The following is a 26,756-nucleotide window of genomic DNA, read 5'->3' as shown; positions in this document are numbered from 1 at the left end:
AAAGTGAACACACAAGGTGACATTGAACTTCAGACTGATTTCTAGCGTTCGATTTGAAATACCGGCGAAAGGAATTTGCCACGAAACTGGTTGGAGTGATTCGCGGAACTGCGCGCAATAACCGCTAAAAAGATGGGAGATTTCAACCTACCTGGAAATATCGAACATTCCAGGCGCTGAAACAACAATAACGGAATTAGCGGAGGGATGGCCGCCGGCTCCGAGGCTCCCGTAGAGCGCTTGTGCCGCACTTCGATCGATTCGGTGAATGATGGTGGTGGTTGTGGTCCCCGGATGGTGATGTCCGTGATATTCGTGATGACTGCCACCAGCCGCTGTGGTCGCCGCCGCTGGGCGAAATAGGAATGCGTGCTGCGGCTGCTGTTGCTGCTGCTGCTGCTGCTGCTGCTGCTGCTGATTAGGGGCACCGAATCGGATAGCTCCGGCAACAGCACCTCCACCGGAACCATCTGTGGGAACACCACCGGCTGTCGCTACTCCCTGCTGCTGCGCCGGGTGGTGATGATGATGGTACGTGTGGTGATGTGGAAGCATCAACGAGCTCTGATGGAAGCTGGGAGAAACAGCCGAGGGAAGGTCCTCCACTCTGCGGTAGGAAGTGCATATACATGAGTCGGCCTGAAATTGAAGCGAAAGGTGATGCGTTAATTAGTAATCTAATGAAAAACATATATCATGTTTACATAGGTAGCATATCGAGACTATTTGTAGAGAAGAATACTCATTCCACTGATGTAGAATAATTAGTCTGAGCATATCAATTATATACAACGAAATCTACAAATTGGGTAATTTAAAAAGTATCCGCGATTTTTTGTTTCATTTCTGGATGAAATTCTTCTTTATTGAATCACCTTTAATCAAGTATATATTGATTACTATCTATAATCTTTCAACATTTCCCATGTAATTTCTTGGTTCCATCCGTGTATAACATCTCAGGTTTCTCGGCGAAACACTGTTTTAACTGTTCTTCGACAGCTGCCACTTCGACCAATGGCTTCTCCATCAAGAAAGTTCTGAAGATATTGGAACAAGTGGGAGCCAGACGATACATGGGTCGAACTATACGATAAATGCATCAAAATATCCCCACCAAGATCCCTCAATTTTTTGCAGTTCATCAAATATGTGTGTGGTCTCGCATTGTCATGATGAAAGTCGTTTTTTCTTTATCGCTTCGTGTAATCTATCCAAGAGCTCTGAATTAATCGTTAGGTCATGTGGTAACACCCCATAATGGACGACTCCCGTACACACAGCATCACTTTATATGGATCAACTCAACTCAAGCTTTGAAGTTTTTTTTTGGGGTGGTTTGCCGTGCTTTCCCATGATTTTTGCGAACGATATTCCTATATTGACGTAGGACTACGTCTTTCATTTCTATACCGGGGTGTAAAATCAAAGTTTCGAAACCGAAAGCGTTACGCCGTAGACCGAGATTTTGAGCGTTAATAGCTCCTAAACAACTGAACGAAATGGTATGATAAACACTTCATTCGAAAGATAAAATGTCTACGCGTTATATACTTGTTGCTTTTTGATCCAAAAACTTGTTTCAATAGTCTTAAAATTGTTCTCAAAACAGGCTATTGAAATCACCAATCGGTATATAAGCGAGCGCCGCTCGGAAATCCACTCAGTTCTAATTGAACAGCGATTGGAGCATGTTGTCGCTGTTGTGGTGAAGCTCTTCGTTTATCATGAAAGCGCGGATGAACGGTGTCACCAAGAGCCTGTTTGTGCACCTTAGGCCAGAAGGGAATCCATCAGGAGGAGAGTGATGCCACAAACGGTTCCCCGGGAAGACATCGCTACACACACACACACGCGCGGAATTCTTTCCGTTTGGATGCCATTCAGCATCGAGAAAGTTCCGGAAAGATTTAATCATTGCTGGAAAATAATCTGCCAGTTCCTCTGGGAATTTAAAAATACATTCATGTGAAAGAGTTTATTTTAATGTTTTCTATCCATGTAACTTCTTCTTCTTCTTCAATGGCACTAACGTTCCTAGAGGAACTTCGCCGTCTCAACGTAGTATTACTTGCGTCATTTTTATAAGTACTTAGTTGAGATTTCTATGCCAAATGACACGCCTTGCAATGCATTCTGAGTGGCAAGCTCTAGAATACGCGTGATCACAGTGCAAGTCAGAGGAAATTTCTTTGACGAAAAATTCCCCCGACCAGAACGGGAATCGAACCCGAACACCCGGCATGTTTGTTATGACGCTAACCTCTCGGCCACGGGAGCACCATGTAACACTGTGACCAAATATTTTTCAATCAAGTGCTATTAACAGGTGGTTATCGAGTTAGTATTAACTACTGGTGGGCTTCCAGTATCGAGGAAAATGTGGAAATATCTAATCGTTGCTGGAAAATAATCTGCCAGTTCCCCTTGGAATTGAAAATTACATTCAAGCGAAAGAGTTTATTTTAATGTTTTCTATCCATAAAATATCCATATAATACATTTGGGTTTGTGATTTGTCAATCAAGTACAGTTAGCAGGAAAGCTTCTGAAGATTATTCTTCAGAACAAGGTTTTTCGTATCCTATATTGGATGCATAAAACCTTGTGCCTCCAACGTAACGCTCTCGTTTTCGAAGTCCCCCAAATATTCATTTATTCATTCATTCAGAATGGATTTAGATTCAACTTCAAACAAATGATCTCTAAATCAACGATAGTCCTACGTCACCCTTGCGGTTATACCATAGATATAACCCACTTCCTGTTTTTTCATTCACCATTTCCTATCGCCCTGGGGGTCTTCGTAGCCACTTGGTTACGCGTTCGCTTACCAAGCGATCGATCGTGAGTTTAAACTCAGGGCCCTCAATTGACCATCTTTGTGTTGTTATAGAATAACTACGTCCACTCAACCATCATCAGCGATGGAAATCGATCCACGGTCGAAATAAGATCGATTCATCCATACAACTGCTCTGCTCTGCAAGAAACATCGGGCTGCTGTTCAATAAATAACTCAACAATGATCAATATCAACTGTGTCCGCTGTCCGGTCTGCTGAACAATGGATGAACAGAAAGAATACCCTTACGGCCTAAATGGCTACTAAAGGGTGTGTCACATCAAATTGCATCACGGAAAAAACGCTGTAGAAATTCGCCCAGTAAACCGATCCTTTTGAAAATTTTAGACAGTAAAATAAAAACTATTAAACAACTTTTGGCATTTTCTTTTTATTCATACTTCGAGCCCAAGCCCGTATGCTCGCACCTTCCTCTTTACCCCGTCCATAAGGTTCTGTACAACGACAGGTTGTAGTTTTTTTGAACAGAAATCCATTTTCTCTTGAAGTCCGCCTCCGATTTGACAACTTTTGGGTTCTTCCGGAGGGCCTGCTTCATAATCGCCCAATATTTCTCTATTGGGCGAAGCTCCGGCGCGTTGGGCGGGTTCATTTCCTTTGGCACGAAAGTGACCCCGTTGGCTTCGTACCACTCCAACACGTCCTTTGAATAGTGGCACGAAGCGAGATCCGGCCAGAAGATGGTCGGGCCCTCGTGCTGCTTCAATAGAGGTAGTAAGCGCTTCTGTAGGCACTCCTTAAGGTAAACCTGCCCGTTTACCGTGCCGGTCATCACGAAGGGGGCGCTCCGCTTTCCGCAAGAGCATATCGCTTGCCACACCATGTACTTTTTGGCAAACTTGGATAGTTTCTGCTTGCAAATCTCCTCCGGAACGCTGAATTTGTCCTCTGCGGAGAAGAACAACAGGCCCGGCAGCTGACGAAAGTCCGCTTTGACGTAGGTTTCGTCGTCCATTACCAGGCAATGCGGCTTCGTCAGCATTTCGGTGTACAGCTTCCTGGCTCGCGTCTTCCCCACCATGTTTTGCCTTTCGTCGCGGTTATGAGCCTTCTGAACCTTGTATGTACGCAGGCTCTCCCGCTGCTTGGTCCGCTGGACGAATGAACTTGACAAATTCAGCTTATTGGCGACATCCCGGACCGAACTTCTCGGATCACGTCTAAACTGCTTAACTACGCGCTTGTGATCTTTTTCACTGACGGAGCATCCATTTTTGCCGTTCTTCACCTTCCGGTCGATGGTTAGGTTCTCGAAGTATCGTTTTAATACTCTGCTGACCGTGGATTGGACGATTCCCAGCATCTTACCGATGTCCCGATGTGACAGCTCCGGATTCTCGAAATGAGTGCGCAGGATTAATTCACGACGCTCTTTTTCGTTCGACGACATTTTTCCAAATTTACGAAAAATTGACAGTGAAGCATGGCCAACGTGATCTATACACTCTTATCTGATTATAAGCGAAAGCTGACGATATAATTCCTAAAAATTAAATTTCTACAGCGTTTTTTCCGAGATGCAATTTGATGTGACACACCCTTTACTGTGTAATTTACCATAATGTAATGGAACAGAAAACTTAACGCCTAAATGGCTATTTCTAACGACTGTGTAATTTACAATTTATAGAAACATAAACATATGTACATGTAGACGATTAAAACCCGGCTCTGTTACAGCTAAAATGCTAATGAGCCTAATAAATAAATAAATGAGATAAAAAAAAAATCCTATCGCCCGTGATGATTTGCATCAGAAATGGGTAGATTTTGTTCATTCTTGATAGTGCTTCGTTAATGAACATTTTGCTAATCAAATTTCTTTGGCATCCAAACATCGAGTTTTTTACGTAGCCTGTCTTCTTCTAATGATTTCAAACGGTCACATGTTTGATTCGTAGGGCACTGGGCTTTCTTCTGCCAGCTTGTAAAATGTAATCGTTTTCTTCTTCTTCTTTTTGGCTTTAAGGGGGTTTAAACTTTTCAGTTCATTTGCCTCTAAAATGTAATCGTCGTTTTCAGTGACTGGCCAACCAGAGCGAGGTCGAACCTCGACATCAAAATTTCCAGAATGAATTGAGCAACACACCCTCGTGTCCATTTATAGCTTCACAAATTTTTCTGTATGTTTCTGCTACGCAATTGCCTGTTCTGTACAATTTCTTTAGATATTTATGGGCTGAAAAGTCCCGGAATTTGCAATAAAAACAATTGGTTTTTGGGCAAAGCTGTATTTATTCCTCAACATAGTTTCCTTCGATGACAATACACTTGGTATAGCGTGTTTCCAACATTCCCTTTCTGTAGTACGAAACGTCTAAGCCTTCGAAATATGTCTCAGTACCACTCTGCAGGCTGCCTATTGGACTCAGGAGTGTGATAATGGATCCACGTTGCATCCGTTGTCACAAAACGTCGAAAGAAGTCCATTCGATTACGCTTCACCAACGCCTAACCGGCTGTTGAATCATCAACGCGCCGCTGTTTTTGGCCGACGGTTAGCAAACGCGGCACCCATCGCGCTGATTGCTTTTTCATGTCCAAAATGTCGCGCAAAATGTATCCTACTCGTTCTTTTGAAATGCCTACGGCCTCAGCTAACTTGCGTAACTTCACTTTACGATTGTTCAAAACGAGTCGATGCACTTGTTTTACCATTTCTGGATTCGCAGCCTCTTTTGGCCTTCCAGAGCGAGGTGCATCTGCGGTGCTTTAAATTCACTAAACCACCGATAAACTGTTGTTCTCGGGGGACAAAAGTGGAATAACATTTCGTCAACCACTACATTAATTGTTCAGGAGTTTTTCCCATCAAAAAAAACAATGTTTGATCAAAATACGATATTCCTCTTTTTCCATTTTCTATACGAATGCTCAGGTAGTGACACTGTAGTATGTGAACAAATAAACGAAATGTAATGAATCTTCACATATAAGCTAGTGACAGATAAACCTCTCGAAATGAATCTTGTTCATCTTTTGGTGGCGCCATCTGTTGAAAAATCCCGAGACTTTTCAGCTCATGTAGTATTGACACGATTGGCGAATTTCCTTTACTCTATTCACAAAAAAATGTAACCTTTCAGCCGTGCGTTCTTATGACACAATTGGAATAACGTTGCCCGATATACAGCCATCAATACCATCATTTATTTAATTGATTTTTTTTTTCAAATAATAACGTAACATACGTGGGAAATAATTTACCCGGAAAATGAAGTAGTCAGTAGATTCTTAGCGAAATGACATCCCCAATACTCCCAAAAACATCATTCCCAAAGGAATAATCCACAAATTCAAATATGTAGTACTTTTCTAAAGCAACCGTAGCGGTTGCTTCACATCCGACTTGAAATATGCTGCACTTTGACTTTGAAGCTCAAAAATATACTTAATTTCACACTACAGGTAAACTTCGATGTAACGTACATGTCACTTTCAAAATTGTACGTTGTATCGAATTGTACGTTATATCGAAGCATAATAAAGTACTCACAAACGTAGTCTATAATACATTATTGTGTTGCTGTTTTAGTATAGTTAATGAATAACTTCAATCAGAAGACGAAGCCAGCCTTTCTCATGATGTTTCCCTTCGTACTGTTGATTATAGCTTAGACTTAGAATCCGGAATCACAAAACCAGCTGTATTTCGGGATTGATTGAAGGTACAAAACTTGTTTTAGCATCACAATACAGATAATTCATTGTTCTATCAGAAAAAAATATTGAAAAAATGTTTCCTTTACACTTTGTACGTTATATCGAGTGACGTTATATCGAGGGTACGTTAGAACGAGGGTACGTTATATCGAAGTTTCCCTGTACCCCTCTCTGGGCAAAAAAAAGAATCAATTTGTTTTTTTTTAATATTGCTGTAGAATGCATTGAACTTTTTGAGATAACTCTTCAATGAAAGTTTTGGTGGCTCTGAAAAGGGGTCGAACCAAACCACGCAAACTAGGTTTTTTGGAAGCACTTGAAGATGGTTGATACAAGATTCTGCAAAATGTCAAATCCCGCAAAAACCGAATGCAAATTTTGAGCTCAATCGTACTTTATTTACAAGTGTCGCAGAGACGTCAAAGTTTGAGTTTTTATAGAAAACCGAAAAATCACCCAATCATGAAATCGGGGGTTTAAAAAATGATGCCAAATGTCTTCAAATTGCATGAAACCCATGAAAATTTGTCAAAAATCGACTTTTTAGACGGAAGAGAGGAGAGAGGAGAGAGGAGAGAGGAGAGAGAAGAGAAGAGAGAGGAGAAAGTATATAATAATCTTTAATTGAGCAATTTGTGACGAACCTAATGGAGGAATCGCTTTCAAGTCCACTGAACAAACCTAAGTATAATTCTAGCAGGTACTTCAAACCCATTACATATTCTAAAGCATGTGAAGAAAATTCCCAATCTGAAATTTTTTCAAATTGTAGGAGTTACGTTGAAAAACATTTGGGTTAAAATCCACATGTCTTCAAATGTTTTTTGGCGTTACTTTGACGTTACGTTACTTTCCCAAACAGAGCTGTCAATAACGGGCAACTTATGCAGTCGCTAGAATAGCAACAACGAAGGGGGATAGCGAACAGAGAATATTTGCGAAGTAAACTCCGCCCTTGTATAGTAAGTAAGCCGTCACTAGCGTACAAGTATTGCATCACCTCTGACGAAAATTCTCAGAATCTTTCTGTGTCCGAAACAACAAAGGTTGCTTATTCAGCTCGTTTTGTGTTTTATGTTTCCCCTCGAGCTGTGAACGCTAGCGAATATTTCACTTGAAGTGCATCTGGCAGCAATTAACACAACCATCCGGGCCATGGCAAAGCAGGCAAAAAAAAAAAGAAAAGAGTGCAAATTATTACAGATCGCCCCTAGCCATCAGTGTTTGTCCATATGTGTGTGGCTTGTTTTCGTTGCGCGAAACTTAGAACTTGTTCATTTCCTGTGTATGTGAATAGCACACCTTCGATACTTTTAGTGACCATTAGTATTTACTCTCGTGCGCATCGGCTTTGTTCTGACGTAACAAGCTCCTAGCTTTGTTGACGGTTTTGACCGAGAGTCGAGAAAACATTTTTTCATAAACGGCCATTCTCGCAATGTTTCATTTTTATCGCTGCAACTGTGTGCATCTGTTAGACGAGTGTTTGATACTTGTTGAATGGCGATGCTTAAATATTCAGTGCAATGCGTGCATTGTTATAAAGGAACAAATTGGAATATATGACCAATAAGTGTATTGTTCTCGCAAAGGCAAGGAAGAATCGTTGCTTCTCGAAATGATTCCACAAAACCAGGGTCCCCTGAACTTTTTACTAAAGAGTTATTTCTGAAATTTCGACGAATTCGCAAACAATATTCGAAATGATAAACCAACAAATTTCAACAAAAAAAGGTTGCGTAGTCCTACGTCCTAAGCGGTCGTGTCTCGGATACAACCCCTCGAGTTTTCTTCTGAAAGAAAAAAAAATATATGTATTTTGATACTAAAACATGTTTTGTATCTTCAACCAATACTAAAATACAACTGGTTTGTGATTCCGGATTCTAAATAAATCAAGTTTAATCAACAATACGAAGGGAAACATCATGAAAAAGGTAGGCTTCGTCGTCTAGTTGAATTTCATCGTTATCGTAGCAACACAATAAGGTAATAGAAGCTACGTTTCTGAGTTCTTTGTTATGCTTCGATACAACGTACAATTTGGAAAGTGAAATGTACGTTATATCAAAGTTACTCTGTATTTTTTTCATTTCTGAAGTATTCAAGTTGTTATCATTTTTTTCTGATTAAGACGAATAAACTCTTTTTCAAAAAATTGTATCATTTGGACCGGTTCTTTGCTCTTTTTACAGCAAATGAATAGTATTTAAATGAACATTTGTGAACTGCATATCAAATGCCTACTTTCAGGCCAAAATTTAAAAAAAATGTTGAGTCTTTTTTTTTGAGACCAAATCTGGAATCTTTTGAGGGTTTGAAACCGAATCTTTCTTTGGAAATCTTTGTCTTTTTTTCATGCCATATTGAATATACGAGTTATTAAAGATATATTGAAACACATATGACTTAATATTTAAAAACTGTTTCTCCTTCGCACTCGAACAGTGAAACATTGTCTCGATGGTTTATACCCAGGCTATGCAACTTTAGAAAAAAAAGTCCTCCGACAGGATCACACATGGTTCCAATTCACAAATATTAAAAATATCAATATCGAAGATTCGTGACACTTTAACCGCTAACAACGGATAAACAACGACCGGCTTGTCCGTGTATTTGATATGTTGACGGTGCGAAGGTTGAGAACATCATCCAGCGAAACACCGAATAATCCAAATTGAAAATATCGCATCGAAGCCTCGTCGTCATTTCACTCCTTGTCGCATGAAGCTTTGCATATTATACACAAAACCCATTGTATAACAGTCAAATTCAAGGCTTTTTTTTCGCGTGACTCCGAACAAATGGCCCCCAACCTAAAATGTGTACTTTTTTGGTGCTTCGCTATTGTGCCCTGATAGGGAAATTATGGTTTCTTACATAGCTGACAATCACACGACAAGATTTGCACAGCAAGTGTGAAGCCTATCAACATATGAACAAACAGCAAGAAGTATCATGTCCTCGAAGCATGATTTTTCCACTACTACTTCCCACACTCCATAAATCATCCAAGTCTGGCCGAGATGTATTTATAACGGAGATATCACGGTAAAACAGTTTTAACCGTTCCCCGAAGCACTCGAAATTATTCGCTTGTGTTATTCCGAAAGAAAAACAGAAGAGAAGCTTCTTCGTTCTGTCGTTCCGAGAACATCTCCAAAGAAGGGAAAAATACAGTCCCCCACAGACGAACGAATCTCTTATCGGTATCGCTCGAGAGTGCAAGAGCGAAAATGTGCTAATTAGAATCGTAACCTTTCGCACGTTATCAACCGGTAATTTATGAATTACTATTAAACGTACCTTTTCCGATTCGCTCTTGAGCAGTCGGCTTGAGGCGCCACCGATTATCGAAGAGGTGGCAGCGGGGGAAGATGAAGGTCCAGCAGCCTCGGCGACTGTTGCCGATAGAGCAGCAGCAGACGTTGCTGCAGCTTGGCTCGATTTGTTTCCTCGCAGTTTGGCGCAGTTGAACTTGAGACCCCAGTTGCCTTTCTTGGATTTGGCTCCGGTGGGGGCGATGTTTGCGCCTGCACTACTGGAACTTGATTTTCCACTGCTGTTGCCACTGTTACCGCTGCTGTTCGTCTGATTGGCACAATTGGAACTACGGCAGCATTTACAGACGCGTGACTTTTTCCCGGATGATGTGAGCGAACTGAGCAGAGTCGACGCTGTCGTTGACATCGGTGACTTTGGTGACGTCGTTGTCGTCAGAGTCGTCGTCGGCTGTCGACAGCAGGAGGCGGAGGGCGTTGACGTGGCTCCAGCCACGCATGGAGCAGCCTCAGTTGCCTTGATGGATTCTGGGGAATTGAAAAGGAAAAGAAAATCTTATTAAACTGTAAGTACTTCCGGGAATGTATGTGTGTGTGTTGTTCCCGGCGATGAACTTTTCCACTGGAGTGTGGAGGAACAGAAAGACCTGCTTCGGCGAAGGGAAAAAATAATATTTCATCATCTTCGAAAAATAACTCGGTTTTTTTGCGCACTTCATGGCCCTTTACTTCGCACGGGTTTAGTCTCTTCATGAGATCATCACGCTCATCCTACGAACTCTCATCGTACCAAGTATGATTGCGAGCGGAAAGCCTCATCAGCTGCGGAGACGCGCCCGATTTAACGACAATCCTTGCGGCGGCAAGCAACATATGCGTATCAAAAATGGCAAAAATAAATCATGAGCGAACAAAAAGTGCACACACAGACACATGCTTCCATTCGATGCGAACGCGTCGAAACAAGTTGGAGCACGCTTCGGTGAGTGACTTCAATATCAAACGGAATCAGACGGGGTGCACTCTGCATTCGCAGGAAACTCTCTCTCATACACACGAGCGGAATCCTGAATCAACGGAGCAAAGATGTACGAATCAGCAGCAGCTGATGGAGGAATTAAAGAAGCAGTACGGCCTCGAGGGTGATCAAATGAAGGAGGAGACCGAATGGCAGCTGCAACTGGGGCGTGAAAATATAAACAAACCAATTCACCCACCTAACGAATTAAGGCAGCAGTTTATGAGACGGAAAAAACAACATCAGAACCCACAATGCATTTCTTTCAGTCGAGGTAGAAAATAAAGTCACATTGCGCCAGCTGCTGCTGCTGTTGTTGTCCAGCGAATGCGCGCCGCAGTTCAGAAAAAGGAATTTCAGACAGGTCATCTCTCCGTTCTCGGGAGGCACGTGCCGGGGTAAATTAACCGCTCAAAATTCAGCTGAATAGGTTAATGATGGAGGGATTGTTAGAGTTTCTGGCAAAGCACAACACAAAAGTTTTCATGCTGAACTTTGAACGAGGGATTGTGGCGGTTCTCGGGAAAAGAAAACAATATAAGATAAATGTAAAGCCCTCCGGTCTGACTGGTATGATGAATCATCGGAAGTCGGGTGGTGGTTTAATCAATTTTCGGAATGACTAGTAGACTTTTTGTGATAAGCAGTAGCGGCGGCGGTTGCTGCTGTTGGGGAGTAGGAGGGGGATTGGACACAGAAGAACATTCGCCGTTACGCTGCACTTGGAGATGATGATAAGATTTCACGAGGTTCACTTTACGTTGCTGATAAAATGCACTTAAATGAAAAGGGTTTTTCGCAATTACTACGGAAGTTGTAAATTTGAGGAACGGAAATGTTAACAGCAGCGTTGAGTTGATAACAAAATTGGTCTTATTGCAAAGACTGATTAAAACACCGAATGAGTTGAATCACTTGAAAATCCACTGGAAATCATTTTTGTTTGGTCAACCGAAAGAAGGCTTACATTATTACTCAAAGTGTCATAGATCAGAATTTGAACAACTGCTGGGTTTGGGGATTGTGTGAAGGAATTTAAAAGTCGCAAGACAGAGTTATGACCCCTCGTCAAATCAATTTCACACCAGGAGGTCCCAACTATTTTTTTTCATTTAATACGTTAAGATATTTGTGAATTTAATTTAATTTAATTTAGATATTATTTTTAAGAGTAATTTAGATATTTTTACAAGTTACAAATTACAAATGAAAGATAAAATTTCACTTAAACACTAAAATTTCGACTGTTTGACCAATTTTATCAAATATACCATCTGTGAAAAAATCGTTGCTGATCTCTCATTTGTATTAACAGCAAATGGAAGGTATTTCAGGGAACTGTCTAAGAAAAATACTGCACTGTACTTCAAACGTCTAGTTTGAGCAATACAGTTCTTTGTGATTTTGTGACCGAACCAGGCTACCTGTTAATATCATTTTTGGAAAGTGTAACCTATTTTACTTAACATATCAGAAATTCCAAAATATATTTCTTGAACAGTCTCCGATTTCCGATTTCACTGTATATAATCGAGTCCTGTATATAATCCAGTCAAAAAAAAGGTCGTACAATGAAAATAAAAGAAGAATTTTATTTTTCTTTCATCCCCTTAAATCCATTAAATACTTTTCTCATATAAAAAAAAATCGAATTCTTTCAGAAGGTGATAGAGGATTGTATTTGATGATAAAAATCCTTCTGTTACTCTTAATTTTATCCAAAAAACACATAATAAACTTGAATGTTACTATCAACCAAATTAAAGCTCATTAGCCAGTCTACAATTTGTTCTTTGACACCAAACTTCTATCTTTTTTTATTTCGCTGCAATATCATTTTAGACGATTCCTGATGAATCTTCAAATCACAAATCTGGTGAATCTTGCAAATCAAAATCACGATTTTACTTTACTGTACTCGTAATAGCAAATTAATTTTCATTTAACGTTGTCACATTTCATTTTCGCTTGAAATAAGTCAAACTGACTATTTAAATTTAAGATGAGGAATACACTGCAAATAATGACTTCCTAACGTATTCAGCAAAATAAAATGAAAGACAGAAAAAGGCGACTGATCGATTAATATTTCTGTTCGGACGATTTTATCGATAAAGATTTTTATGTGGAACCAGAGAATGTTTAGTTTTTCGTGTTGATGTTGGAATACTCATCTGATTTCTCTTCAATCCGTTTGAAGTTCAGTTCAATTATAACAAACAAAATATAACAAAAGGTTAACAAAAGGTTTTTCTAGGGCAATTATTTGGAATTTTGAATGAGTTAAATTCACGGATTTTAGAACAGTTACAAAAACCCAATGCAAAAGCAATTGTTCTCAAAGTCCTCGTCATGTTTCCGCCCGTGCCTCTAGGCTCAAACCTCTCTCGAATTCAATTTTTTTCACATATATTTTTTGTTTTCATAAAAGAAGAATTTAATTTTTCATTCATCCCCTTAAAGTCAAAACGTAAAGTCTAAAGTGAACAAAAATAATTTATTCAAAATTTCTCAAGAGGGCATAGATGATAAAATTCTTCTTTGAATTCCAACAATGATAGTGTTATTGAGCTTGTTTGTTTTGTTTTAAGCTCTGATGGTTTAAACTGACTCTACTTCAAAAGGTACGCTACGTAGGATGATCCTGTTGCTTCCATTTGAAAGACGAGAAAATTTAGTGCAGAATGTAGTTGTGAAACATCTAAGTTAGTGAATTTAAATAACATTTTTGGAGTGAAAAACTTAGAAGTTAGTGGTTTTTAAAGTGTTATTTCTAATTTTACCCCAAAATTGTATAATAAACTCGATTGTTTCTATAAATACAATTAAAGCTGTCTAACTGCTCTACCATTTGTTCTTTGACACCCAACTTTTATCTTTATCAATTTCTCTGCAATATCATATTAAACAATTCCTAGAAATCCTAGAAAAAAATCACGATATTTACTCTGCCGTACTCATAATAATCAACTAATTTTCAACTCAACTATGAAATAGTACATTTTTCTTGAAATAAGCCACATTTGCAACATAAAAAAAACACTTTTTTTTCAAACTGTGTATAATCGAGTCTGAAATTGTATATAATCGATTCATATACAATCCTGTCTGTATATAATATGTATTTCTATGCCGAGCCGCTTGACTGATTAGGGTAGTATTCTAGTCTAAAAAAATCATTTTTTTTTCTTTCATATTTATGTGGTTGAGGCATTCAAGAATATGCCCTAGAAAGGACAGATCGAAAATCCTATTATTTACCGAGTTAGAGCCACCTTAGTGATGCGGTATCTAACCTGCTACGGCCGAAACAATGAACTTCAAAGGCGTTTTTCTCGAAACTAGTTTTTTTTGTATATGTGAGGGAGTGCGAGTTTTTAAAAATGATAGAAACACGCAGGGTCCCTTTGGTTTCGAGGCCTCGAAAACCGCAAAAACTTATTTTTGAAGATTTTGACTAAAAGCAGACATTTGGAGTGCAGTACTGTATTTGTTCGTGACCGATAGCACAAAAATGAAGCAAGTATATAACAAGGTAACTTTTCCAGTCAATCCTTCGTCTCATCCAAGCTTCACCCTTCCTTCCGAAACGCAATGTGTGGTTTTATAATTTACGAAGTCCAGCATAAAAGATAACGAATACCAATGAAGATGACACAGCATACGAATCGATTCCTACTAATGCAGTATCGGACATTCCATATCCAAACTCTACCCGTGCAAGGTCGCAAATAAATCTATTGAGTGTTTAGAAGTACAGTAGAATCTGTTCATTATGACTCCGTTTGTATTGATGAACCGCTTACGTAACGTGATTACACAACTAAGTTAAAATTCTTCGTTAAAATGTCGGATATAATGAAATGTGGCATTTTTAATAAATTAGGTTCGGTTTTTCACAAAACGCTTTGTATGACGTCCGCTTGTTATGGCGCGTTTGACAATTCCCTTCGATGTCTTCATAAACGGATTCCACTGTATACCAAGTGTTTCTCCATGCTCCTAACAAGCGTACCAGACGGTCTTTCTCAAGATCAATGTGTCCGTTTGAAGAGCGTCTCACTTACTTACTAATTAAGAACTAATTGGGAACAAAATTCAAAAAACAATTTTCAAGAAGTCCGATCCGCAGGGACTGACGCGGACCAGACAAAAAATCCACTGTCGGTCCCCAGCTCGGACGGAGCTAAATGTATCAAATGCCTTTCAAATATACGAGATTTTTCATGGAATTCCTGTGTTAAAAAAGGTTTCGGTAGGATATATTCCGATAGTAACGAAATTTTCATGTGAATATAAAAGATTCTCATTGTTTATGTTTATGCCGAAAAAGTGTGTTGTACAGTATAACAATCTTACACTCTTTGACTGGACAAACCAGTTATCAATATCTCTTATATAAAACAAAGATTTTTTTCGTACTTATAATTAATCATCACAAGAAAACGAATGGCCAGTTTTGAGCAGTGTTTCTTTCATTGTGTTCGTCTCTAACAAAATTGTAACGATAGAATAAATAGGAGAATATTGAAGAAAAATATGAATTGAGATTCGTGTGAATGTGAAGTGAATAAAAGGTGTTGAGCTCAATGGAATTCTAATTCTACCACTCTCAAAAGAGTATGTTAACGAATATAGTTCAGTCGAGTATAGTAGGATATTGTTTTTTTAAGTTATTTCAGGACCTTAACACGTTGAGTTCCATGTCTGTCCCCAGATACTGGCATTAAGCTTTTTGTAGACAAAACGTTGATCACTGAGGCTGACTGTCTCAAATAAGGAAATATAAAAAAAAATGTTTTCGGATGTTTTACGATATATGACATCTCTCTAGTCGTGTATCTGACTATTTTCTTTTGATAAAATACATATATTTGGGAACGGGGACCGACACTGATATTGTGCAAATGCTCTTGATGCGAGGTGAATGGAAAGCGTAGCAAGAACAATTCGTGCGCCAAGTCATAAGTCACTAATAGTGTGTAAAATTTCCTCTGTGTCCTAAACCATCCATCCTCGTGATTTTTCCTTTTTCCCAAGAAATAAGGTAAATCCAAAGACATTTCGGGTCATTCGAACGGCTTGAACCACATTTCTCATGATGAGCTATATGATGCATTCGAAGCCTAATCAATCGATGTATAAAGTGTAGAGAAGCTAAAAAAAACTACTTTGACACACTGTGTAAGATATCAACGTATACGTACTTCGGTAGCAACTTCATCAATGTATGATGTATATCAGTTCGAGGTACTATCAAAAAACCAATATTCTCCGAAATCCACTCCGAACAAACAACTTCTACTCAAAGGCATTATGAGAAACAGCATCAAAATTGCATATTTATTTAATAATTTCCAAATAATTCATTAGAATCTACCGCCTGGAAAAACAGTATTGTATTGTATGTAGCTCAATTATTGAAAACATGTTTCCAGTACCAAATCAAGCTTCCATCGAAGGAAAGATCCATGCCAAACGCTGGAAAAATGTTTTGTCTAGGAAGAGTTTTCCGTTCTTCCGAGAATTTCGATTTTGTAAAATAAATTAAGAGCATAGAATTGTTGAACATCGCCGCTATATGCCACAGCACCGCAGTTCGCCAGAAAAACCTCCGTTGTTGTAAAAACATTGTTCCAATTTCGAGCGCTCGAATTTTCCGTTAAATGAAAGCCAGAGAAAAGTGAAACGGGTTCCCAATACCACGTAAACGGGTTGTTACGAAGAATGCCAGACGTTTAACGGGTGGGACAGTGAAGTAATGTCAAATATTATCTCATGTGTTCCACTTATGGCAACATTCACAGTTCTGAGCGTTTTATTATACATAATTTTTGATGCTGTTTGCTGGTTTCAATGTTTGATAAATAATAACTTTTCAGAGTCTGCTTCGTAGCATATTAATCTGCCATACATGACTACATCATATCATGCAGGACCGCATGGAACTATTTCTAGCAAGAAAGCCTATGCGATTGGGTACACCGATTATTACCGGATTGAATTATACTGCAAGCTAATTTTTCATCACTTAGAGTTTCTTTGAAAATGTAAACAGTAGACTTAAAGTCAAATAGATATAATTTCCTATAAAATACCTGCGAAATTGGTTCCCCCAGTGTTCACTCGCAAACATTGACCCGAAATTAAATACCACTAATCCAATGTGCGTCCAATAAATTTGCGCAACAATGTGGGGCAATCCATGCTAATGGATTTCTGCTACCGATTGCAGCAATATTGCTCCAAAAATATTGAAGTTGAACTTTACGAAACACTTTCTTTTGGACCCAAATGCAAACAACAATTGGCTACTGTTGTGCAATTGAGGTTTCTCATCGAATCGAGTACAGAAGAGAAATAATTAGTGGAATTGCACAATACTCGTAGACAAAATGTTCGATGAATGGGGTGTGTGAATTATTTGGGTAATTGACTCACTTACTTTCAATCGAACGTAACTTTCAGAAAAAAGTGTCACCAAACAAAATAGACTCAATTTCAATGTTCCGATATTTTCATCCTGGAAATTCTGACGTTCGCGTTCCATGCACAGACACGCGGCTTCCAAGAAAACATAATAATAGAACAGCAGCATAACATCCTAATGAAGTCCCAATTAACGTGGGCAATAATTCAATTAATTTCCAATTTTCCATTTACCTTTTTTAGAACCGGAGAAAGTAGGTCCACTTAACCACTTAATTCGCATCTTGCCGCGGACGATTGTATTCCTCGCCGGTCCGCACACACAAACACTTTGTCGCCACCCACTGCCCAACAGGGTTCAAGAGTCCTGGTCACTTATGACAACACAACGCAACACAACACTGTACAACAACAACGAGTAGCTCTGTCAACCGGCACAATATCTTAATAGCAATTATAGTTGATTGTTTAATAGCCCCGTCTTCTCCAAAGAATTGCACTATTGACGAGTATGAATGCAAATTATGGCAGTTGCTCACCCTCGTCTACACATCGGACTAGAACCGGAACGACTAGAAAACTGAAGTGACGGTCACTCTCTGTTTATATTACACCATATCGCAGCGATACCGTAAAACACTCGAGAACGGAACTGAGACGACGTTTGTCACATCTACTCTAGAATCGAAAGCAGACTGAATGAGTAATGGCACAGCGCGCCACACACAGGGCAGCAATAACGGCGTCGGCGGCTATCAGTCAGCTGGTGGTGCACTCACTTCCTTCCCTTCTCACACCGCTTCTCCTTTTCGACGGGGATAACATTTCGCTCTCTTTCTCTTTCTCGCTATCATCTCTCGCTTGGTTGTTGATACCAACCGATCGACCGACTGACTGAATGAAACGAGGACCCAGACGAGGCGCAACGAACGAAAAAAAAGCGATTGCTCTCCGACTGAGCGCGAATACTCACTGCCTCCGACTGATAGGCTGCTCTGCTGCAGCTGCGGCTGCAATCGCGCGTTGTTTCGGGCACTCGACATGTCAGAACATGCTAACGATTGAGAGCGCGCGAATCAAAGATCTACACACAACATGCCTCTTCGTATTATTACCAAAATACCGGGAATTGCAGCTCAAATTGCGAAGCGAAAAATAGGGTTGGGCAACGCTTTCGGGAGGACGACAGATGTTGGCTTTCAATTTCACGATGGGACAAAGAATGGTTCGAGATGTATTAGATTCATTATGTTTTGATAATTGTATGATTTTTGCATTGAACATGTTCATGACATAATTTTGTTCAGATGAAGAACTATCTTGTAGGGCTACATTTCACACTTCACTTTGATATTTACTAACAGAAATTCATTTTAAGTATAACGACTTCGACATTCCTACCACTGTTCTGTTTATCTGCGTTTGTTTAACAAAACCGTGAAAAGTTCCAATAGTCATGCAATGATTATTTCCTGTTCCAGGAACAATTAATTCATAAGCGTTATAATCACTACGGTAAAATAAACAACAGTAAGTTTTTTTTCTCTGTATTTTAATGACTTTCGACACTTTTGGCTGGTTCGTCACTTTTTACCTTCCAATTGGAAAGAATGTCAATAGTGAGAATTGAACTGGTGACCTACAGCGTGAGAGCTATGGATATTACCACTACGCCAGATCGCTTCCTTCCTCTAAAAAAACGGTAAGTTGATAAACATACACTGTATCAAAAAGTTGTCCGTACAGCACTGGCCCAATCGTTACAGCACAAAAAAATATGCCTAAAATAAAATCAAAGCGACAATAGATTTGCTTCTTTTCGTGAATAAATATGTCCTTTACTTAGACCAGCCATCAAAACAAACAAAAAATTGTTATATTTGATAAAATCGTAATACACGAAAAAAGGTCAAAAATTCATGCCAAAAAATTGTCCGTACAGTTACGACCTACTCAAAAATAAAGCGTGCAAACAATCGATTATCTATCACTCAGCACTTACAGCACCTGTTGCATCGCTATGGAGTGCGTTCCAGTGTTTACAGCTGTTAAAACGGTAAAATATTCAAAATCTTGCGTATTTTCCAGTTATATTATGACTGAATCATATAAAAAAATCAATTAAATTCCAGTTGTTGTCCGCAAACTGATCGAGGAGAAATGAAGGCAAAAGATGAAAGGACCACGATCGTCTATTCAGCACGGCTTCAGAACTTCAAGAAAACTAAAATTTTAAAAGCAGCTTCCGGAAGAAGATGTAAGGCAAAGCTTACAGAACGTCATCATCACATTATTTTGCGGGGAATCATACAGAATCCCAAGGTGAGTGCTCCTAAGTTAACTGACAACTTGCCACAGCTGTCATTGCACGTAGGATTTTTTTGATGTTTTGAAAAATAAAATTTTGATGAATGTTTTCATTTCGATTTTTAGGCAAAAACGCATTTTTTCTGCAAAAAATGTCGCCAATTCGTCAAAAATCAATATTTTGAAAAAACCCTACGTGCGATGACAGGAAATATATCCAAGTAAAAAAAAATCATTGGTTGAAATCGGTTTACTAGAAAAACTTGTAGAACTCCCACCAGTTCACAAGGTTTTGGCTGCAAGAGTTCAACAAACCGGTTGCGGCTATTCAGGGGACAGTCCAATTGACAATAATTTATTTATTTTTTTATTTGTTAACACGTACCTTCAACTACGACAAGAAACGATGGTCCTAATATGTTTAAAAATGTCCATCCAATCGCTATAAAACCGTGGCACCCCTGAGATAAGAAAATAGTTCCAAGAATTTTTTATAGAATTCACGTACGAGGGAATGCAATACTTGTTGCAGCTGCCGCACCAAAATGTTGGACAAGTTTGTGGTTACCACGATGGTTCAGGTAGGGACTCTCGTTCGTATTATAATCGATCAATCATTCATCATGGATACGTCTGCAGATCTCCTGTTGAATTCGATTTTTCTATAAAGTAAGAAATTCTTGCAACTTCACCTTCAAAATATAACCATATCAATTATATATTATCATCTATTGACTCTAAGATCCCTATTCAGCGTGTGTTGCGGAATTGGCTGCAATATTTCACGCAATTAAGACCACTGAATCCTTACGCACTAATTACTATTTTACTTTCTTGGATAGTCTCAGCAGTATACGAGCCATTCATTCCTATGAATCACGACGCTACCATCATATCCTCCTTTCAAGATTGATTGATAGATTTTTTTTTTAACCCATTTATTTATTTTAAGGCTCATTAGCATTTTAGCTGTAACAGAGCCGAGTTTTAATCGTTTACATGTCACATGGTTATCATATCTATAATTAGCACATTACACAGTTGTCATTCGCCAGTATTCCTTCTATACCATTACATATGGTACATTTACACAGTAGCCATTTAGAGCATTCTTTCTGTTCTTCCATTATCCAGCTAGACCGGAGAGCGGAGACAGGTGATTGATCATTGTTGAGTTATTTATAGAACAACAGCCCGATGTGTCTTGCAGAGCAGAGCAGTTGTATGGATGAATCGATCTTATTTCGACCGTGGATCGATCTCCATCACTGATGATTGTTATTCTGTAACAACACAAAGATGGTCAATGAGGGCTCTGAGTTTTGAACTCACGATCGATTGCTTACTAAGCGAACGCGCAACCAATGTGGCTACGGAGAGCCCCCCCCCCTTGATTGATAGATATTGATGAGGATAATATTGATCAGGTAATCATTGATGTTTTTGTGTACACTTGTGAACATAGATACAGTCAACTCTCCCTAACTCGATATCCAAAGGGACCATCGAGTTAGGGAGGTATCGAGACACAGAACATTTTTTTCCTAATTCTTTTTATGTCTCAAATTGTCATATATTAGGGTAAGTGTCCCAATTATGGTATGAATTTGAATTTTTGATTCATTCCCTTAAAGTAAAAAAATACCTTTCTCATATAAAAAAAATTTTTTTCCAGAATCTTTCAGGAGGTGATAGACGGTTATATTTCACGAAAAAAAATCCTTCTACGCATATGTTAGAATTTCAACGATGACAGACTTATAGAACTTTTTCTTTGTTTCGGATTCCGTTGGCTCAAACTGACTCTACATTGAAAAGTATGCTACGTAATCCGATTTTGTTGCTTTCATTTGAAAGATGAGAAAATTCAGTACAGGATATAGTAGTGGAACATCTAAATTAGTGGATTAAACATTTTTGAAGTGGAAAATTTAAAAGTTTTTTTTTATTTGTAATTATTAATTTTATCCTAAAAATTCATACTAAACTTGATTGTTTCTATCAATTAAATTAAAGCTCTCTAACCTCTCTACAATTTGTTCTTTGACGCCCAACTTCTGTCTCTCTTAATTTCGCTGCAATATCGATATAAACAATTCCTGATGAAGATTCAATCAAAATCTTCAAAAATCGCGATTTTTAACCCACTGTACTTATAAAAGCCACTTAAATTTCACCTTAATGCTGAAAGGTTTTTTTTTCTTGAAATTATTCATATTTGAATTATAAAAAAAAACTTTTTTTTTCAAACTGTATACAATCGAGTCCTAAATTTTACATAATCGAATCATATATAATCGAGTTTGTATATAATCGAGTCGAACTTGCATGAGGCACTAGGTTAACAAAGAAAATATTGATTAAGTTTGTTACTCAAACTGAATTGTAACGATCACGCAGGAACTGTTCAATCACAAAGAAATGTTCGAATAGTTTCACAGGAACATTTTCAGTTGATTTCAATATTCCGGACATATTCTTCAGGTTTGATTAAACGTTCGAATTAACATCTCAATAGAACTACTATCTTCAGCGTTTTTCTCAGGTTTTTCAACACTTTCCAGTATATCGGTATCTGGCATCAGATCACAGCAAATCACGTTTTGGTCCTTTTTGCACTAATTATTAAAAGACATTGAGCAATCGAACGGTATTGTACCGTCGACATCAGCAAGCTCACGACGCATTAATTATGCCAGCGGAATATCACTCCCGTCCATGTTGGTTGTGCTTTGAAGTTAGGAATTCCCAGTTTCTGGACAAATTCTCAAGCCATATCCCGAAGAATAGAAGAGGGGTAAATTATTCTGTCTAGCTTGACAAGACAAAAATTCATTGACCGCTCCAGCTTCTCGATTCTGACCAACCTTATATGCTTTTGGTCTAGATACAATTTTCCATTCCGATTCCATTTTTACTTTAGTTTGAGTAGTGTTGACACCGCACTCTGTGCAATACTGAAATTATTTGCAGCTTCAGACCCCTTCCGTCCATATTTTTCGACCTGCTCGATGATGCTCAAACCTTGCGCAATGGTTAGCGTTTTGATTGTTCGCTTGAAAGGTTTCTCGTGGTTTTCCATACTTGAAAAGAAATTGTTTGATGACACGAAACTCCGTCTTCACTTTCAAGGTCAATTGAAATCTGAGGTAATAACGCACAAAAACATGTACGCGAAAATCAATCGAGTTAGGGAGGTGAAAATCCATGGAAAAATGAATCAAAACACATCGAGTAAGAGAGGCATCGAGTTAGGGAGGTATCGTGTTATGGAGAGAAGAATGCTTGTAAAATCGAAGGTGTCATGAAATCCATCGAGTTAGGGAAAATATCGAGATACAGAACATCGAGTTAGGGAGAGTTGACTGTATAAGAAAACTAGACAATATCGAGTTTCTCATATTTATGTTGGAATATATTTTCTTCAATTATTTAGAATAGTTGAAGAGCATCAATAACTATTGGTTCAAGATCCTTTCTACCACTCTAACTCCAAGGATATCAGCTATATTCCGCAATTTTCAGGGCCATCATTTGAAACAACGGATTTCTGAACAATAGAAACTTTAAATTGAACTTTCAATTTCAATTTAAATTTTAACTCAATTCAACAACAAATGTTCCCATCAAACACAGTCCTACGTAGAGCTTCCGTCCGTATTCTTAAACAGAAACCCTAGCGCTTAAATGTGAAATATCCTCCTCAACTTTTTTAAGCTGCAATTTGATGCGATATAATACTATTCTAATGATTTTATACCGTTTTCTGCATATTGTTGCGCTATTCAACGCAATAAAAATGCATTATAACTTTTTTTTTTACTGCAGCGTAGCGCGAGCGTACGAGACGGGCTCTATGCATTTGATCCCTACGATTGTTTGCGTGTTTGTGATGATGATCTTTGATATTCCACTCAATATACATATCGGGTGTGCTATTCGACATCGGAACTTCAGCTAAGTACAGTATAGCATTTGAATCCGGACAGTTTTTTACTCCGGACACTTTTTCAGTATATTCAATATCGTTCCAAAACCATAACATATTTTGCATGTTAAATTCATGTGATGTGAATAGCTACTATTGTATCAATTTAATGTAGTGTTAAGCACTGTAACTGCCTGTTGACAAAAAATGGCAAAAATCAAAACAAATATTTGTGTTTCGCAAACCCATGTACGGCATAAAAAGCACACTCAGAAGATGATTTTAAATCCGGACGGAACAACAAAGTAACGATGAAAATTCTTATTGAACAAGTTGCATGAGAGTGTCTGGAATTCAAATCATGAAAAAAAAGTGTTCGGATTTGAAATCACGGCATAAAGAAGAAATTTTTCCAAATTTTGAACAAATATAACATGATTTTGTGGAATTCTGTGATTCATAATTTACATGAATGCCTTCTTCTTCTATAGGAATGGTAAATTTTCATGCTATGATATATCTATACTTTTTTAGTAGTTGAAGTTATCATCGTTAGCGCAGAAGTGTCTGATTTTCGATGCATTACGATACTGGTTGAAAAATTTCTCAAACGATGTGTTACTAGAAATGCTGTAGGAACGTTTAAACCTTTTTGAAAGAGACTTCTGTCTAAAAAAAAGATAGGAATTGCATTACGTAAAGGGGTTAAAAAGAATGGATATTTTAGTTCATATGCTAGTAATATTTTATCTATTTTATCGGTGCGACATTTCAGTCATTGAAACGTATTATTTTTGAAACAAGTCCAAATAAAAATTCGCTTATCAATACAAAAATTCTGTCGGTAGTGATAACAGCATATTTGCAGATACATTTTTTTGTAATGCCTTCCATAAGTCGCCTGATATCTCTACCAATCGTGTTTAATTTCCTGCACAACCAAGAGTCTGGTGCCATAGCTAAAAATATGCGAAATGTTCTCATTTTATGTAAAAAACGTACTTCTGACAAATAAGTCATTCCTTAGAATGCTCCGATCCAACGCTTACAACATCCAAAGTTAGTTTTCTCAATAGAAATATTCATTCCTAGAAAGTATTATTGTTTGGGGCTGTCCACGTACCACGTGGACAGCTTTAGGAGGGGTAGGGGTAACGGAAATGTCCACGCTTGTCCACGGTGAGGGGGGAGGGGATACAGACAAAATCGACGTGGAAACGTTGAATGAATATTTTGAAAAAAAAAAGGCAAGAATTTCGACTCACGGGGTGGCATAAAAAGTATCCTGCACAGTACCTTTCAAGAAGTTAGAAGCACTCGAGTTTTTGAATTTTTCAGCGATCAGAAAAAGCTCGGTTGAAATGAAGTGTAAATAGTGGAAAGCATTAACTATCTTCGTTAATTTTATAAAGGGAGATAATGTTAAATGGGGAGTAACATCTGGTTCTAAAGATATGATACACCGATACTTTGTTTTTTTTTTTTTTGAAGGATTACAAAACAATGAATTTGTTTTATAAACTAAAAAAGTCATTGTATACCATTTTATCATTTGGACCGATATCTTTCGCATCTCTGAAGGATAAAGAATGAAAGTGGTTATATAGTAATGAAACGAAGTGTAGAATCATATAAGTGTGTATCCTAAAAATTATGCTGTTGTTTTTCCCCTAAAAATTGGCAAAAATATTTCGAATAACCCTACATATCCCAAAACTCACGAAGTTGTACAGAAAGATCATTGGTAGTTTTTTGAAGTGCAGATTGATGATTAGACGAGGATAGATATTTTTTAGAAAAGTTAAGTGAACAGCATCAACTATTAGGGACAGATTATTTCGAGCGTTTAGAATATTGGCTATTTGAATTTAATTGTTCTATTCAGGCGCGAAACATAGAAAAACCGCCAGTGTTTCATAACTATAGAACCATATGGAAAAGTCAGGGATAGAACGATGTATTTCGGAATAATTTGTTGCTGTTTTTGTGTCAAAACCACCGCGATTATTGAGTAATTGGACACCAGTTAACGAAATCTGGACGGTCTTCAGGGACTAGGGACTTCCCAGATCAAAACCCATTCGAGGACTTGTGATGAATAATCTTATGAAGGGTAGATGTAGCTAAAAAGCAGTATCATTATTTGAACGGACATTGAACTAAAAATAAATTACGGATTAAAAACTGGTTGTAATTAATGCAAAATAGATTTAAATTTTGGAAAGGGGGTCTCCATCTGGTTCTTTATTTATGAATCACCGGCATTTTTTGTTTTTTTTTAAATTTTTAGCGCCTGAACAAAACAATAAAATGGCCTGTCTTACAAATGTTATTATATCCTACACTATATATTCCATTTCAGTCGGAAAGTAAAGTAAAAACAGAGAATAGAAAATAAAAACGAATTTAAAATAGAATTTATATGCAACACAATTTTTTCCCCAAATTTTGTTTCCAAGAAGCGAAGAAATGTCCACGTGGACAACAGAGGGAGGGGTATAGAAAATGTCCGCGCTTATCCACGGAGGGGGAGGGGGTGTCTAAAATCACGCTTTTTCTGTCCACGTGGTATGTGGACAGCCCCTTTTCTGCAGCATCGGCTCATTGTCAACAAAAATATCAGTTTTCAATTTGTGCATTTGAGCCATTGACAGTTGCACATTCTCTTAACATGTGCTTTCGTACTATTTTTGAAAAAAATAAATCGATGAAAACTGAGACATCATTTGATTTACAAGATAAAATACACGGATATCAGAGTCTGATTTTGCTGTAGACGGTACCCCTCCATATTCGTTTGGATGAAGTTGATGTAGAGAGTGAGAGTGAAATACAGAGAAGCTGCTCGTATTTCATAATTTATTGTGTTCAACTGTAAATATAATACATTCTCTAAACACCGAGAATACAAAAAAAAACTACTACTTAAAACTACTGCACGGTATTTTCCAATCCACAAACAAAAACCAATTGAGTGACACACACAAATACAACAGATAGAAATCGCGATTATCGTTGGTTTTCACCCTTAGCAATTCCGATTTGCGTCAGAGATTACGTATTCACAATTATGCACATTCCTTGAAATTCTTACATTTAGCCACAGTACGATGGTACGATTGAGATAACGCAGTCATTAGAAAACCTTCTTCAAGATATCGTTATAGCGATATCCTTTAAGTATCTGATGACATGGCCATGGCATTATGGAGTTTTGAAATTAATTTGTTCTAATTAAATTTAATAAAAACTCAACCATCT

At 38.1% G+C, this 26,756-nt stretch overlaps 1 protein-coding gene across 6 annotated transcripts in view; it reads right to left on the bottom strand.

Moving 5' to 3' along the window:
- LOC129767321 (probable serine/threonine-protein kinase DDB_G0282963) overlaps positions 1-26,756 on the bottom strand; it is a 118,687-nt gene that overhangs the window by 2,311 nt on the left and 89,620 nt on the right. For all 6 annotated transcript variants that reach the window (XM_055768053.1, XM_055768054.1, XM_055768055.1 and 3 more), the window contains 2 exons: positions 9,839-10,341; positions 152-639 (listed from right to left, as the gene is read on the bottom strand). In XM_055768053.1, the coding sequence (XP_055624028.1) occupies positions 152-639; positions 9,839-10,341 (991 nt within the window). The remainder of the gene's footprint in view (positions 1-151; positions 640-9,838; positions 10,342-26,756) is intronic.

Source organism: Toxorhynchites rutilus, chromosome 2 (genome assembly GCF_029784135.1).
Source record: "Toxorhynchites rutilus septentrionalis strain SRP chromosome 2, ASM2978413v1, whole genome shotgun sequence".
NCBI lineage: Eukaryota > Metazoa > Arthropoda > Insecta > Diptera > Culicidae > Toxorhynchites > Toxorhynchites rutilus.
The sequence above is the reverse complement of the archived record's forward strand: the minus strand, read 5'-3'. Positions and strand labels throughout refer to the sequence as shown.